At 38.1% G+C, this 17,946-nt stretch overlaps 1 protein-coding gene across 10 annotated transcripts in view; it reads right to left on the reverse strand.

The window, feature by feature from the left end:
* The window catches only part of HERC1 (HECT and RLD domain containing E3 ubiquitin protein ligase family member 1), a 101,489-nt gene that overhangs the window by 41,501 nt on the left and 42,042 nt on the right, over positions 1-17,946 (reverse strand). For 9 of the 10 annotated variants that reach the window (XM_032122726.1, XM_032122725.1, XM_032122727.1 and 6 more), the window contains exons 12-25: positions 17,595-17,760; positions 16,926-17,051; positions 15,903-16,124; positions 14,553-14,705; positions 14,243-14,375; positions 13,541-13,732; positions 12,835-13,056; positions 11,769-11,942; positions 10,422-10,536; positions 10,207-10,327; positions 8,676-8,847; positions 6,394-6,700; positions 4,970-5,090; positions 4,655-4,706 (exon numbers count right to left, since the gene is read on the reverse strand). In XM_032122726.1, coding sequence (XP_031978617.1) covers positions 4,655-4,706; positions 4,970-5,090; positions 6,394-6,700; positions 8,676-8,847; positions 10,207-10,327; positions 10,422-10,536; positions 11,769-11,942; positions 12,835-13,056; positions 13,541-13,732; positions 14,243-14,375; positions 14,553-14,705; positions 15,903-16,124; positions 16,926-17,051; positions 17,595-17,760 — 2,276 coding nt within the window. The remainder of the gene's footprint in view (positions 1-4,654; positions 4,707-4,969; positions 5,091-6,393; positions 6,701-8,675; positions 8,848-10,206; positions 10,328-10,421; positions 10,537-11,768; positions 11,943-12,834; positions 13,057-13,540; positions 13,733-14,242; positions 14,376-14,552; positions 14,706-15,902; positions 16,125-16,925; positions 17,052-17,594; positions 17,761-17,946) is intronic. The other variant, XM_032122731.1, reaches the window with a different exon arrangement.

A 17,946-nucleotide genomic window follows, 5' to 3' on the forward strand; every position in this document is an offset into this window, starting at 1 on the left:
GCCAGATCCAAATTTCAGGGCCTCCTTTAAACGCTGCCTACCTACAGCAGCTGCTCATAGGAACAAACAAAGACAGACACAGAGGTTTTGAACTTGGGCTAGCTTTCCCAGCAACCTACACAACTTTCTTCCTGAAGTAAAGGCAAAATGCCATTATTGTGCCAACAAGTCAACACCTGCAGGTCACAATTTGCACCTTCACGCAATTTACAAACTCAAAATACTGTGAAATTTAGCTTCTCTTTTGTAAACCAGGTTACCTTCACTTAGTTGCCAAAAAATTAATTGTCAGGGCTATGAATTACAAAAACCTATTCACATCCCATTCTGTTTTCAGTGAATAGTGTCAATGCGTATTTGCATAGTATTCCCTACACTTGCTACTACGCAGACTGCTATGGCTTCAGAAAGAACCATCACAGTGCCTGGGTCATGCAGACTCAAGTTTATTTTGGATAATGGAAAGATTAAGTTCAAACACTACTTTTCAAGTGCACTTTTCAAGTGCAATCTAATTTCCTAATCTCTGCTGCTTTATGTAACACAGTAAGATGACAGGGTTTACAGAGGACAACCTATTTCGTCATGTTTACTATGAAAAAATTTAAAGAAATTCTGTTATTCAATTTTACAATTTATACCTGGCAATAATATTTAAAACAAAAATAAAGACAGATCACCTTACTCTAATTTTAACATTAATTCTTAGAATAGTTGCTTTAAAGCTTTCCTTTAAAATCGAAGTTACATGGGGAAGTGGAAGGTGAGAAACAAGATAAATAAGACAGAACAGAATAAATAGGTGCTAAAATACTCAGCTTCATGTAGGAAGCAGTTTCCTGGCAAGTGCATGGTGAACAGAGGCCGGGGAGAGGATAAATGAAGCCTCAGATTAACCACAGGAAGCACAGCTAAATCATTTCCAAGTCCACAAAATGCTGCCTACACAACACCTCTTTCAAAAGCCCCCATAAGCCCTCCAACCTTTGTACAGCAGGAGAGCTCAAAGCACCCCACAGCGACTTCAGCTTCCTCCCCTCCACCTGCCTGACACTGCACTATGCCACAGCACAGAATCAAAGCATTTGTAAAGAAACAAAAACCAATTCCAGTGTCTTAAATCATAAGCTAAAGGAGACCTTCCACAGATTTACAGAACATCAGAAGAAAATTTAGTTTTGATAGGCAACAAACCTTGTAAGAAAGAAACCCAACCAAGTATTAATAAAACCCTAAATTATTTCATATTTGAAGAAAAGATGAGGTCTTAGCTAATTGCTTTAGTACAAAATGCAAGAATGTTTAAATGTAAGACCAATGTAAATTTGCTTCTAATTTGGAGAAAAGTGCAATGATTATGAGTTACAGATTAAATGTAAAACAATAGAGGTTATAATTGAAAGGATAGAGTTTAAACACAAATATGTCAGAAATCAAAGGAGCATACTTCAGAACTATAAACATTTAACAATTAGGGCACAGAGACCTAAAAGTAAATTTTTTTTTCCTCTTGATGATACATCAGTAGAAGAATCAAATGTATGACTATGCTGGAGCTCAGCTTGATTCTGTGTAACATCAATCCCACAGAATTGATTGCAGCACAGCACTTCCAGAAGCCTCTACAATCACATGAACAGAGCTGCACAGACGAATAAACCTGAAGCTTACAGTAAAAAAAAAGTTTACTTGTCCTTATAAGCCAGCTTATAATAATGAGTTTTCTAAATGAATGTGGCACAGCTGCAATGCACACTTCATAAAACAAAAAATATGTAGGGAAGCTATAGACAAAAAATAAACATGCCATCAGTTACTTGCTTGAAGCTCTTCTTTTTTCTGGGGCTCAACTGGCCAAAAAGGAGTAAATACACTACACCACACAAGAATCAGAAGACAAAAGCAGACATTTGAAACAGAAGGTAACATACGCATAAAATCTCTGCCTCATATTATTCTGACTTAAACAATCAGTCTCATCTCAATCCATACAATACACCAGCACAGGGTACATGGAAAAAATATTTACTCTTGTTCTGAATTAGTATAGCCTAGATAACAGTCTTTCTAAATTCTCTTCAAAGAAAAAAGAAATAATCCCCTTTAGCACTGCTGTACACATTCATGTGTGTATTCTTGAATGTTCAAGTCCCTTCCTTAAGCACGATCTGTCAGTTTTCAAAGGCAGAATTCATTATTGCAGGTACACTAAAATATTTCAATTCCATTTGGGTTTCATTTAAGTTGCTGCTTTTTTTGGAGTAGCCCAGCTGTGTTAGTAATGCAGAACAGTATACAGATGCACACTGAAATTCACTGAGTTAAGATGTACGTGATGAAAAGCCAAGAGTGGAGGACTCTCACTGATCTGTAGCTATGTTTGTGACTGCACTGCTGTGCTTTCCTTACTGCTATGTACCCAACGTGGTGTACAGCATCCCACAGGCACTGTACACAACAGGTACAACACCAGGAGGCATACTCTCTGGATCTGGAAAATTGAAAAAATTAATCTAAGCAATAGAAAAAACCAAGGGCTTAAACACAAGGAGAAAACAACAATGTGCTGCTCATCATCCCTTACTGCAAAATTACTCAAAACGATTTTTTCTGTAGGGATGGAAGGAAAAGTTTACTAATTCAGAAATAACTGAGTAATAGCAAGGAACAAGATACTCAAAGAATCCTCAGGCTGAAGTAGGAATAGCCCAGTTCTCTTTCTGATTAGACAGAGTAAATTAAAAAGGCAATTAGAATAAACATTGAACTGAGTAGCTAAAATATTAAGTAAAAAGAGAATGCTCTTCCTTCCATAGCCATCTGCAAGACCATAGGAACTCATATAGTATCCCCTTTATTAGTCACAGCACACCACAAGAATAAAGATAAAACTGAAGGGGATTCACCAAACATCCATAGCTGGCACTGCACTGTGCTGGCCACCTGACAAGGGGTGGACAATCCAAAAAAGCTGCAAGTTACACCCTCACCAAACACTGGGACATGCTTCAGTTCTAAGAGACAACTAGGATTCACAAAACAGACATGTCACAAGAGACAAAAGACCATAAAAAGCACTGAGCTGAACAGCTCATCCATTTATCACACAAATATTTAAAGATCTTTTCCTGACCTTGACAGGCGTATAAGGAATGTTTCCCTGTAGGTACACCCTGCATTCATCAACTCTGGTATTGGTTATCAACCAAATCTGGCATATATATCATCCAGCACAAGCAAACAAGCTTGCATTGCTGTGTGCTGATTAACTCCCAGTACCAAAACAGAGGCATCTGTACATGCTGTCACAGTGTTCAGTTTGCAAATGAGCTATTTGAACTTCTTTTTAGGTTCTGGACAGATTCACTGTATTTATCCCTTTCTCCTGAGTGTTACAAACCTGGTACAGAATCTTCTTGCTGTAATAAAAGTTGATGAAGTCTACTCTTGCACTGTTCCTCACTTCCTGAGGCTTGTGACCAAAGCAATATCAGCCTAAGCAACAGTCCAGGAACCACAATTCATGAGACATTGCACCTGAGATCTAATCCAAGATCATTTCCTAGGTTACTTTTAGGACACAGAGGATATCAAGTACAGAGTTCTGTGTCAGATTAATGGCAAAGCTAAAAATGCTGACTTCAAAGAATGTCCTGCAGATCAGGGGGCGGACAGAGGCCTTTCTGATAGATCTTCTAACCCTGAGAATGCCATGATACCTCTGCTGTCACAGTAACAGCAGCTCTAGTGCATTTCTTTATTTGTTCAACTGTTTCAATTGCTTATGCATGGACAAGGCATTTCTTTCCACATTAGTTAAATATTGAAATCTAATGGGTGCTGCCACTAATAGCATCCTTTACAATTCCAAAAGACTTTAGAAGGCATGAAAACTCTGAGTACTCTGCTTAATGATGAAGCCTTTTAAACTAGAACTCTTACCTTACCAAAAGTATCAAGGCTTCTGTTACTGAGGCATATCATAATTCAACCTAATCCCTGTTTGCATATTCCCATGGTTTTTACAGATACAGCAGACCTGAGTCATGATTCTCAGAGAGATTCTGCATCATCCAGAGGGAAGTGGGACTTTCTGGTCCCACCACCACCTTCTATTAAGGAGCTCACTGCAATTCCCCAGAATGAAGCAGCAACAAAGAGCAATAGAAAATGTGGTTGCTTGGTTCTGGAGGTGTGCTGGTATTCAAGGGATGCAAAGTAAAGCAGTGTTTTCTGCATACAAGTTCTCCAGACACAAGCACATTTTATGGTAAAAGTTCGTTGTTAACACAAGAATAGAACATTCCATATGAACTTCTCTCCCAATTTTTTATTCCTGAAGTCACATGAGCAAAACCAGAATGAATGTTTATGATTCACTTAACAGAAAAACTCACTTGTTTCAAAAGAGCATTACAATTCTAGAAACTAGAATGAAGAGTTATAATCAAGGAAATACTATAACCAAGCCACAAAGCAACAGAACTTCACACAACACACAGTAGGTAACAATTATTTTAAATGCTATTTTTAAATGCTCAGCTTTAACACCTGTTATGTAACTGTAAACTGTATGCAACTGCAAACACAGTTTAACTTAAGAAACATTAACATTTATTAGGTTAGTATTCACTAGGTAAACAATAGAACTTACCCCTCTTTCTGTGTGATGCTGCCAAATCCAAATCAACATTTCGTCTTCCACTCTAGATTGAAAGATTAATAAAAGCCTCATTTCCTCAGGTGATCATATGTGGTGCATAATATTACTTAAAATTCATCCCTCACCCATAAAAGTGAGACAGTTAACAGAGTTATAATTATTTCAAATTATTTTTACCACTAGTGCTTTCTCTTAACAATAATGAATTACTGTACTGAAACATAGTGCTAAACAAATATTTCAGATGTACTTCCCATCTAAATATTCTATTGACAATCCCTAAATACATCATGCTGGTTTACTTACCAGTGAATAACCTTCCTCATCTGATTCTGGCTGAGACAAATCAGATTCACTTCTTGACTTCATCAGTCTGTAGCTTGAGTTTGCATGGATTGAGCGACTTTCTGCTGTAAGACTTTCACTCCTGCTTCAGGTGCACACACACACAGAAAAACACCACATTACACAAAGGTAAGAGCTGAGAGCCAAATTTAGCAGGTACCACAGTTTTATTTGGGAGCAGACTATCACAGAACATCACAGGACCACATTAAAGAGGAAAAGAGTGGTCTGATGGCTTCAATTATGCTTATACAGGGTATTAGTAAACTTTGTTACTTCTTAATGGCCTTACTGGTCAACTGAACAAATGGCGACCTCAAATGAGTGATTGCTCTAGAGCCTTGTTAAGTATTACACAGAGTAAACAGAAACACTCTGAGCTGAGAGGACAAGAAACAGAGACAGAGTAAGTGGGTGAAAAAGCACTGAACTTATTAAAAACCCACCCATAAAATGCATCCTAAAGTTGGTATGCTGCAGATGAAAGCCACTTTGACAATGACAGAGGCAGCCACCCATGCTTTAGGGACTAGATTTCCAAAAAGAGGCAAAAAGAATAAAAGGGTACTGAATGAATGTAATCTTCCTAATATCTTAATATTTTCCCCATCAGTATCTTTATTTAAAATATCAAAATGGGTTCTGTACACTGTACAAGCTTAAGTAGACTCAGACTAGTAGCATCACAATTCCTGTGTTATATTCTACTTTAAACTCAAAGATCTCTAGAATAGAAGTTTAGGGAGGTCAAGTTTAGAATAAATCTGTTTTACCAAGAATATCCCAGGTTATGAAAATTAAAATGCATTATGTAGTACTTATAGTATTTAAATTAAACATTTCTCCCATTCAATGAGCTGTCTGGCTTTTTTTTCTCCTACACCTAGCAACAAGTCTTACCCATGGCTCTGTTAGGAATATTTATAAAAAGCCATCATGAACAACACTTTTGTCATAATAGGCTTTGAAACTTTTGTTTTAAACGTATACAATTTTTTTTAACAGTACTATATAGGACAGTGGCACAGTTCAAAAAACCACACATATGGTGAAAAAAAAATCCAAACACAAATTACAGGAAAAATGAGTAATTTTTCCAAGTACCTTATGCTGTCTGTACACCTGATGATCTGAACTACTTACCCCTAAGCCCAACTTTGAAACTTAAATAGGGTCCACACAGAATAAAACTCTTCAGGTTCAGTTAGCATGGCCAAGGAAAATTAAGAAAAATCACTATTCTCAACAGAAGCATAACACTGCCCTCAGCAGAAATTTTCTTCTAAAAAAACTGCAATAATCCTCAGAGGAAAACTGGGGTGATTTAATCAATTCTAAAGGGAGCAGAGAAGAGTTAACCATTCTGTAGAGTCAGCAAAGCCCACCTTGTCATGAGCCCAATCCCCTCTGGAGCAACAGAGGGAGGCTGCTGGAGCTGCCCATCCTCCCTTCTCTTCTGGAGCTCCTCAATGACAGGGCTCACTCCCAAGATCAACAAGGCACATCTGTGGATCACAGAGTTGCAAGCAGCAGTGTACACGTCCTGCCCTTCTGTCAGATCAGTGCTGATCCTTCGTTCCTGCTGGGACTGAGGAGGTGGATCATCAAGTCTAGTCCCCGTCCCCGTGCTCATCCTATCTCGATCCCGACTGCGAGCTACTTCACGGGCTGATAGGAAACATTGAAATATTTCTGTAACATGCAACACAAAAAGAAAGTCTTAACTTCTAGACAAAGCTACAGAGAATAAAATACTCATCTACATCTTGGGCCAAAAACTGCCCCACTGTAAAGAACAAATATTTTTCTAACAGTAAAAGAATACTATAATAATGCAGTGCCATGAAAGAAGTCATGCAAACAAGTTAAATGAGCATTTACACAACGTTAATTTTAAAACGAAGGACAATGCACTTTGACAGAACACCAAACACTCTTCCAGTGTCTTACTGCAACTCAACTCCTGTTTGGATAGCATCAAAGAGAAAGAGATTATTTCATGTTTGCCTTTCAGCAGATGCATATAAAATAATGCTTCTGTAAATCTGTATTCCAGACACCAGAATATCTCCAATTTGATACTGGAACAGTTTCAGGCTTTTATTAGCTTTGGGCAGTATAATGAACATCCTATCAAAATTCTTAGCCTTCACTTTACTTAATTCTGCTGTAGTCTAAAGGGCCAGATTCTTCTAAAGAGTACGTGAGAGACCTTCTTCATCTATGTCCAAAGAACTAAAGCTCTCTTGATTTAATCATTTTAATTTTAAAGATTCAGTTCCCCTTTGGGAAGGCAAAGGTAAAACTAAATACTTCCTTCACTGATATGAATAGAACTCCACATGTCAGGTTCAGCATCCCTTAGGAACACAAGTGAAAGAGCCATCATCTTCCTACTTATCTGTGCATGTAACACTATCGTCTGTCTGGATCTTTCTGGATACATTTCCTTTATTGTACCCAGAGGCCCTGACCAGGTGGAATTTGAGAACTCTGAGCATTTGCCCAGAATAATTGCAAATCAAGCAGCAAAACACACTGCATGTACTGAGCAGGTAACATGTAAATCTTCCAGAACCACAAATCATCTCATGAACGTGAACTTCAGCTCCACTGCACACTTTCAGGAAATCCCACTGCGCTGTCCATGTAATAACAAAACCTATAAAACTAAAGGTGTAACGTACATTTTGGTCAGTAAGGTCCCAAACAGAAATGTGGGAGTCCTAATGGGAAACTGTCAGCAAAACAGGTGATGACAGCAGAGGCTGAAAAAGATAAACATTCTAACAGCATCCAGAGGAACAATATTTGGAAAAGAAAAAAAAATTGTGCAGCTATGGAAAATATTTCAAGTCAGCCAATTTAACTTTTTAAGCTATGTGCATTCTACAGAAATTTTCCAAGGCTAACACAAATGCTGTCTTGGAGAACACTCAGCTCACGACAGAGAAAAACCAACCTTGTGTGACTGTCTGTTGCTTTACTGAAACTGCAAAAATGAAGGATTAACTACCCCATCAAGCTGGACTTCAAGCCCCAATCAGTGTAACAACAGTTTGTGAAATTCACCTTTTTCAAGCTATCTTCTGAAGAATTAAACAAGATGTTCAGAAAGCCCAGGAGGAAATATGGCAAATAGTGTTAAAAATACCAAACTCTGACTAAAACCTCCACATTTTTAAAAGCAGAGATATTCTAAGGCAGCAGTGAATTCCAGCACAATCAGTCCACTATTATCAACAGTTTTGTTTCTAAACTTCAAAATAACATTACCCTTCAAAGCTTACTACATAAAATAACACATACAAACCACAGCCAAAATTCTCTATATAAATACTGTGGTGAAAACTCAGAGATCTAATGACAAGAACTTTAGAGAAAACAAGATGAAACCAATTGTCTTGTAGACAGTGCATACAGAAGTGTTGGTATATGTCAGATGCCCTGATTTGCAGTGAACTTGCTTAGTATTCACATTCCATTTTATCTAAAAACTGTCCTGAAGCAATAAAAAGCACTACACCATTGTATAAACCTCTCAAAATGTTTATGCAGGCAAATCTTTCATAATCTTTTAAATAATTTCTCTCTTTTACCTCAGAGAGAAAAAGACACTCTCCTGCCAAAGGACACGGCATTACTGACACACATAACAAGTACTTACTACCAGCTGTCATAACTTCATGTTCTCTTTCCTCCTCTTCATCTTCTTGTTCTGGGTGTCCTTCCTCCCTGTCACGTTCTGCCTGCTCCTCCATTTCTGCTTCTTCATCAATTGTACGAGTAAAAGAATGTTCTTGAGTATCCACATCAGCAGATTCTTGGTTATCTAGCATCTTGATTTAAAAAAATACACACATGAAGTGAAATTAATGCTCACCAAAATTAAAGATGAAAGTACAATGACACAGGTATTGAATAAGAGGTTATTTTCTATCAAAAAATACTTCTGATATTGTGTGAAATAAACAACAAGACAGTTGTTTACATTCAAGGTTTTAAATACTTAGGTTGGAAAATTTAATTTTCCTTTTGTAATCATGACTCAGATTATTTACAGAAAAATGTCTCCTTGTAATGCTTTACTTAGACACTACAGTCAAACTTTGACACTTCAGCACCAAAGACTTTAGAAACTGTAAGCCTGCGTATATTGTGCAAAAGCAAACCAGGTCCTTTTTCCCAATGCTATTAAAACTGAAGCAACAAGTCTACTGCATGTATCAGATTTGCTGTATTGGATCTTAAAGTTTGAGGATTTGTGGAAGTAACAGAACTTACTGCACACACACCCAGTGCTTTCAGAAGTGCTGAGTCTCTTGCAGCTATGTTAGACCCCCTACCCTAAGAAAGGAAGTGGGCAAGACATGCACATCCTTGTAACATTAATCAAAAGCAGGAGACACACCTACACTATTTTAAAGAGCACCACTAGTGCTTTAAATACAGCTAAAAAGCCTCTTAATCCTGATGTTACATGAGAATTTTGTTGATTAAAAAATATCTTGCTTGTAGATAGTAAAACACAATTCAAAATCCCATCAGAGAAATCTGCTTTAAGGACTACTTTGTATCATCAAATAGGCCCCAACCCTGTAATTTTCTGAACACTTCCATCATCAATGCTGACCTGGCTTAATAAAGTGATTCAGAAGTTGCCAGTTTTCAGGCCCAGTGCTCTCATATCAAACATTCACACAGGGCTGACAAGGACAAGTCACCTTAAAGTAATGCTAGAACTAAGAAGATAATGTGGCCATGGAGGAAGAAAGAAGGGGTAGGCAAGGAAGGGGAAGAGAAAGGTTCAGAGATTAGAGGCCCAGATAATGCAGCTAGATTCAGGAACGGCTAGCCAGACAAAGCTGTGGCCTGCTCAGCACAGCTGAGCCATCTCCAGCTAAGCTGTAGGGCTTCTATGGCCCAGCATTCTAGAGATGGGAACAGGGAAAACAAGGCTCGAGGCTGTGCTTGAGTCAAATGATGCCAACCAATCATTTGCTTTAATTGATTTAATATCACATGCTTCAGACTAATGGACTCCTAATTATACCCTGCCCATTTTCATTTGAAAACTCATGAAGTTTTTTCAACAGGATAGAAAAAAATACTGGCAATATATATGAAACTAACATTATGTAATATTTTCATAATAGCCAGTAAAGCCAGAAGAACTGAAACGAGATGTACAGCCTTACCCATCTGTCTCTGGAGGATGATCTGGTCTGAATAAGTTCCATGTTCTTGCAGGCAAGCAAGCGACTCCGAACTTTATACACACAGCGGTAAACTTCTGCCAAGGCCTTGCCAGGCTGGTACCTGCAGAAAAATCACACCCAAGCCAGAAAGAATCACTTAAACTTCCTTTCAAGAAGTCAAGCTGAACTTTTAAAAGCAGCTTTAAGTTACTTGCCTGCTCTCACCACAAGCTTGACTAAGTAAACTTGTATGTTTCAGAAGAGCTGCAAGGACAAATCTGGACACAGTGTCTAGGAGTGATTCATTACTTAAAGTTGCAGTATCCCAATCTGAAAATAGAAAGGATTCATCAAAACTGGCTACTGTTCCCAAAAACCAAAAAAATTTGTTTTTTCAATATTGTATTTCAATATCTTGATCCATTTAAATCCCTTTTTTTTTTAAGGAACTGACTTTTAATTTCAAAATAACTTTTTCCCACTTTAAATAGAACAGTTATGAAAATAATACAGCTCTACTAAAAAATAACTGAACTTCTGAACAAACTTCAAAAAGCACCATAATTTTCCACGGGGAATAAAAAATTACTGTCCCCTTTCTTTACAAATATGCTTATAATATTTTTTTCTGTTAAATATTATCTGTAAATCCTTGTAAACTGCTGCAGAAATGACAAAGCTTACCTGGCCATACATAAGTCTAGTCTAACACACCTGCTCCTCAGCAAGTTCCATGACTTTGCATGTGATGCTATGCTAACGCGACCATACAACTTTCAGTGAGCTGAACAGAGCAGACCCACATCAGCTTCTAAGCAACCCAGTTCCATAGCCTAAATTATACATACTAGCCCATTCAACTCAGATTTTGCAAACAGATAACCAGCACTTTTTTTACTGGAATTCCCACTTCTGTGGAATTCTGTAACAGAATTCCCTGTGTTGCTCTCAACAGGCACACAATACCATTTGCTCTTTTCTTTATCTGGCTCAGCTTGGCCAGAGCTACAGAAAATTACCTCCGGATACAGCAGTTACAGTACAACTACAATGCTCAGTGGATCTCATTAAAAGGAACCTGGAAAGCTTGAGCAGGAAACCCAAATTTTAGGCAATAAGCATAAAGAACTATTACTACTGTAAGACCAGCCTCCCAGAGACTTGAAAAACAAAAGATGACTTACCCCTTCATTCCATTCCTAACATATTTTGTAAGTTACTTTGCCTTTCCCCATCTCCTCCCCTTTAATTTTTCTTTTTAATTGAAAGTTTCACCCTGCTCTACTCAGAAAACAGAAAAAACAACTGAGTAAGCAAACAAGAGTTTCTTCTTACTAGTTCAGAGGGAAAAACAACACTGAGCTACGTGTTTGCCAAGCACTGAAATCACTGTCAAAAGTAAAAGTAAAAGCAAAAGAAAGATCATGGAACATAATAATAAATGAAGTTTATTGTGTTGTAGAATTAAAAATTGTTGCCAAAGAAAATGCAGGATTGTGCTAAGAGTGTAGTTGGAGCATTTAACTTGCTTTCAACATACACAGGTATTTTTGACACCTTACCTTTACTGACAGCATAGTCCTGCATACTGATCCAGAGGCTCCTTGCTGGCTCTTTTGTACAACCCAAGGCTAAGTCAACATAGACTGTGATCTCTGGTCTCAGCTTATAATCAAAGGGCTTCTGTTCCTCATTTCCAGACAGGGCCACTTCTAACAAGGAGCTCATGCATTTGTCTAACAGAAGGGAAATACCAAAGAAATTAAACTCTGCAAATTTTGAGGATTACACACATCTATCTAATAGCATTTAAACCAGCTTTCACTTTCCTCTTACTTAAAAAAAAAAAATCAAGGCATGTCATTGTCCTTCCACAAATTTATCTTACATAAGGAAGTGACTTAAAATACAATCTACATAAAACCTATGGAGATTTAGATGCATTATCCAACTCTTCTTCAATAGCATAAATCTGTATCATTCATTTTACCTGAACTGCACAGCTATACATCTGCAACTACTGCCTGTACCCATTTCAAAACGCTCTGTCTTGTAAATAAGTCTTGAAGTAACCTACTCAGAACCAGAGGAGGGAGGAGGAGATGTGAACTAAGAGGAACAGGGCGCAAAGAAGCAAAAGCAAGTGCCCCATTCAGATAGGAAGGGATGACTGGAACACCATTGCTGAGTCATTAACAATTCTGGTAGATCATAAAGACTGAAGTTTGCTATTTAATAGCATTGTTTCTAAGTAATAAAATATTCATTTTGCAAGTAGAATAAAATATAAGAGATTTTCCAATAATTAATATGAAAAATTGAGTCCCTGGAGTCTCTGTTAAATGCTGAACATCTAAGATTAAAACATTTCCACTTAACTCTGTGAAGTCCGTAGTCTTTCACTGAGAAACTGGGATTTTTTTCTCCTGTATGCATTTCCAAGACCCTTTATAAACTACATCACATACTTAAATACCATTTTGGAACTTTTTGTATTACTACACAAATAGACAAGAATGCTGAAAGACAAACCTTAAGTACAGAGACTTATTCAAACACCATCAGAAACTGCACACCTGAACACAAATATTTACAACAACCATTAGCCACTTGCACTGAACAGCTCACCTAAATGAGGAATATCCATTTCCACTCCATCGCTGAACAGCGGGGTTTTGAGCCAGTAGGCTGTGTCCTGCTCTTCAGGGGACACTGGAGGGCCCTGTAGCATCCCCCCCAGGCAGCGCCCGATGAGCAGGGCCACTGTCCTCTCCAGGTCCACCAGCCACACCCAAGACTGGGCAGGCTGCGGCAGGGGCACGCCTGCTGGGTCGATTAGCTCAGGGCCACCTGTAAGTATTCACGGCCAGGTTAGTAACCAATGCTCAGGTGTTACAAATTCCAAAATTAATGGCAGATCTTGCTAATATTTCCCAGTTAATAGAAGATTTGCCCCTCAATCAGCAATCTTTCAACTGAAGAAACAGCAGCTAGGACACACAGATCGCTGAACATTGGAACTACAGCAGCAGCAGAGGCCACCACCATTCATGGCACAGCTGTTCATGAAGTAAAGGCTCTTTTAAACTCTGCCCAAGAACTTGCTTTGTCTAATACACACTTCTTTGTGTTCTGATAAACTATACAATTGCACTCAATTCAAGCAGAAAAAATATTTCACAGGGATATTAATACATTAAGGAAATTGAAAAGGAGATGTAGCAAGACACACAGTTTAAAAAAATAGACATCCTAAAAGGGAAAGCTAAATTACGCTACAAAAGGTGCCATTGTTTATTTTTCAGATTAAAAACATGTTTGTTATTACACTCACCATGAAGAGGCCACTGTAATTCCTGATCTTCCAAAAGGGCTGCAGCAGGCAAGAGTCTGTTGAGACGATCTAAAGGTGGGAGCAGATCCAGCAGGTAACTCAGCAAAGGCCGAGCTACTGACACTGGCAGCAGCAACAGTGAGTTGACAATCTGAGAGAGCATACTGCCAGCAGCTGATACATAAATCACATCTGCAGAGAAAAAACCAAACCTGAATTAGTTACAGTTATGGAACTATGTAAGCACAATTTAACAAGTTAAATAATTGCACCTCAGCTATCTCAGAATGTCTTAAATAATAAAGGTTGAATTGATGGGTTTATTAATCTCTTATGTTAGTTACACACTTCTCAGTAATCACAATTGTACTTTTTAAAAGAGAAATCTAGAACTAATGAAACTGAAACAATAATGCACATTCTGTATTCTGTTCACATTCACATTCTGGAGAGAAGGTGAATAGAAAGGAGAATTCACATTCTCCAACCTGTACTTTCCTGCACACAAGATGTCCTATCAAAAACATGAACCAGATGCCATTCCTGGGTAGACACTTCATCTCCTCCTTTGGGGGAGATTTGGGAATGCCTACTTTATGCAGATATAGGAGAACTAAGGGATCTTTTCATTCAAATCTAAGCAAAGAAAACGTGCCCTAAGCTTACAGAGCCATCATCACTGATTTCTCCATGGACATTTACCTCTCAGTTTTTCCCCAACACTACCATTCCAAGAGCTTTCCTTAAGAAGCGTTGCAGAACGGGAATAGATATCTGTAGCATGAGGCAATAAAAGCTGAAGGTGTTTGTGAAGCAGTGCCACACTGCTGGAATTCTAGAAGGAAACAAACATAAGAATAATTCTGTAAATATATATAAGGGGGTCACTATTTAAGATCACTTTAGCTTTCAAATACACAGAAGATTTTCAGAAGGAAACTTAAAATGTTCTGGTGCTTACGAATACTGAATTATTTTTTCTCTTCTAAACGCTAAAAATAAGGACACGTACCTCAGTAACACTGTTGATGTGGCAATAAGCCAGCAATTGTTTCTGCAGGGAACATAAAAGCTCATGCAGATGAGCAGGTTGGCTGTTTTCTGATGATGATGTACCTAGTAAAAATTTATCACTGTTTTTTTCCAGTTCTCCGAAGGCTTGGTCCTATTAAGACAAAAGGGGGGAAAAGATAACAATTAACTCTGCTTCAAGTGCTATAATACTTAGCTATCATCTAAAAAGAAGCATTTTTATCTTTACTATGTGCACGTGTAATGACTGGAGTAATTGGATAATGTCAAGTGGATCACGGGATAACCAAACTCGAAACTACAATTGTTTATCATGTCACAGGAGTGACTGTGGTAGCTGTCAGGTGAACATCCCTTAAAATGTTTCTTTCACATGCAGCAATGCTTTTTTATTCACCTCCCCAAGGATAACTAGATTAAAAAACTCCCTTCCTAACCTAGCCCCCAAAGCACAATGTGTTAAAATAAGTAATAATTCCTTAGGATCTGTTGTGGGCTGATGCAGAAGATGTCTCACATTAGAATCCTTCCCTGCATTATCTAGGATGGTTATACAAGCACAACACAGATGGCTACTTGACTTCCTTTGGAATCCATTGGAAAAACAGAGCTAGTTTCAAAGCAGCCAATTCAAGGCAGACAATTCTACCTCCCTGACTGGGGGAGGTCTAGAGAGAAGAACGAAACACTGCCACCCTGCCCTGAGGAGCTCCACACATATGCCAGTGAAGTCCAAACCTCTGATTTCTTCTGGCTGTTGTGTTTAACTGGCTGGTTGAATAAAAAGCTGAGTCAATGATTTGCTCTCACGCTCCCCTACACCTTCTAAGAACACCAATCTGGCTGACACACTGTGTTTAATAAGGCAGCTAACCTGCACTTGCTGCTCTACTACAAGGTAGTTACCCTAGTGAAGTTAATTAAACAGATTTATCTGGTGTCTGCTTATTGTTCCCTGGTGGCTGAGATTATACTGACCAACACCGCATACAATCAATTTACTTCTTGTGTTACATTTTATCTCCCAAAAAATCTGAAGCCAAAACAAGAGCAATAAAATAATCTGATATGAGACCAGCTACATTTACGTAAGGCACCTTAAACAATAAATACCACAATAGCAATATTAAAACCTATTATTAGCAGCAATATTAATACTGTTAGAGATGATTTAACTGACTTTAGTCCACTTAAAGACAAATACATGTGGCACTGCTACTTTGAATAAACAAAATGAGCATCATTTTCTTAAGATGGGGGGAGTTACCCTTCGAACTGTCAAAAATTGATTTAATAAAAAAAAATAAATTAATATAAAGCGTATACATACTGTATAAAATCCCAAGTTTCTTAGAAGAGTCTTCATTAATATTTCAGCTAGATGAGTATCCGGATGACTGCTCTGGACAGCATATGCTTGATCAGAGAGGTTTCCATAGCTGATACACAATGAGGAAGTTTCTGTGGTATCAGATGGGGAGCTATAGCCAAGCAGGGAAGCTACATGGGTGTGATCCTGCAAGCTTGTCAGAATGATGTCCAACTGCATTCTCTGAAGAAAAATGTTTAGACACAAAAATCACTCTTTGTTAATAAAGATAAAATAATGAGCTAAGAAGAAAAAACTATTGGGCATATAGTTACCCAATAAAAATATTTTAATGAGACACAGAAATAAGCTGGAGGGCTTTACCAAAATACTCCAGGTTTTCCTGAAGAACTGTACTATTAGAGAATGGAAAATTATACTGAATTAGAGTGACCATACCCAGTAAAAATCTGAGACTAAGAGAGACAGAAACTAGATTGTCCATATGGTGGGCAATGAGGTTAAGACACTGAACCAAACACTTTCTCCAGTCTGTCCTGGTTATCTGATTATTTGGGAAGACAGGTGGGGGACATACGATTTTTCTACATTGTACATAGGAAAAAGGTACGAAAAAGAACCTTGCAGTCATCTTTGCAAAGTAGGGTGAACTCCATGTAGGGAAAGCATTATACAAGTATTCATCCCAGAAAACAGTTGATTTTCTGTTACCAAGGCTTGTTAAATCAATCCAGTATTCAAAAATATCTAATCTTTAAACTAATCTGGGTACAGTACCACAGGAATTCCTAAGTTCTCTGTAGCTGACCTTCACTTGAGAAAACAAGCAGTGCTCCCTGCCTCACTCCATTCTGGCTTAGTCAGGCTACTCTACAGATTTTGTTACACGGGGTTTGCACTGCATCTCCCCAGAAACGTGCTTGCACTCAGCAAATGAGGCTCACCTCACAGCTCAAGATGTTCTCACAGAAAAACCCAAAGCAAACCACAACTGCTCCCAGGCATATTTTTAGTTGACCTTACCTGTCCTTTTGATAAGCTTTCCCATCTATCAGGACCTTGGGGTAGAAGAGAATGTAGCAATTCCATTCTCTCTCGCAATGGAGGAAGTAGCATAGTTGCTCCAACTGACAGAGTCTCAATTACAACCTAAAATTGGAGCAGCAGAAAATACTTCTTCAGTGAAGGAGGAATAATCAACTCACCTGTATCCTTAAAAAATACAGTACATGACAAATGATATATCCCAAATATCTGCTCAATTTAATATCAGAATTCTACCACGCAACAGCACACTGATCTTTTATGCTGTGATGCAAACGTGTGCGGTACACTGAAGGAGTGAAACAAGACCAACGAAAGTTGCTATTTCCTGTAAGAGTGCATCTTAAGAGAATTACTCAACCAAGTTAGTTACTCAATCCACAACAATAACATTTTAGATTCATTATTACAAGGAAGAATAATTTAAAAGCTACAAAATAAAGCAGTTTTCTGAAATTCTTATGCAAACATTCTCCTCTGCTTTCAGATCATAAAACAGTGAGGGTGACTACATTTTTTAACTTTAATGCGTAAAACTGGCAAGTCAGAATCGTTCAGAAAATCAGCTAAATATTTAACTACACAGTCAGAAAAAAAAGGGAAGAGAGTAGTACAATTTTCACATGTAAACAACAAGGCATTACTTACTTCCTGAATTTCATCAGGGACAGAAGAGTCCATCAGTCTGAACAAGAGATTTCGAAGAGGACCAGCCTGCCGGCCAAGAATGCTAGTGGCTACACCTCCAGCCAGTGCAAGTGCAAGGTGATTAGAAAGCAGCTTCAAACACAATTTAAGAAAATTGTGATGTTCCCTGTAAAAGAAATACATACCTGTTAACCTCTCCTATTATTAGGATTACTCCCTTCCACTTATTTGTGCAGTAAGCTTTTAACTCTCCCTGGATTTTTCATACCAGAAAGGCAAGTAAATTCCAACTGGGAGTTTAAGGAAACTCCTCTGAGAAACTTACTGCCAATCTGCTTAAAAAAACTTGAAA

The sequence above is a fragment of the Corvus moneduloides genome, chromosome 13 (genome assembly GCF_009650955.1).
Source record: "Corvus moneduloides isolate bCorMon1 chromosome 13, bCorMon1.pri, whole genome shotgun sequence".
Lineage (NCBI taxonomy): Eukaryota > Metazoa > Chordata > Aves > Passeriformes > Corvidae > Corvus > Corvus moneduloides.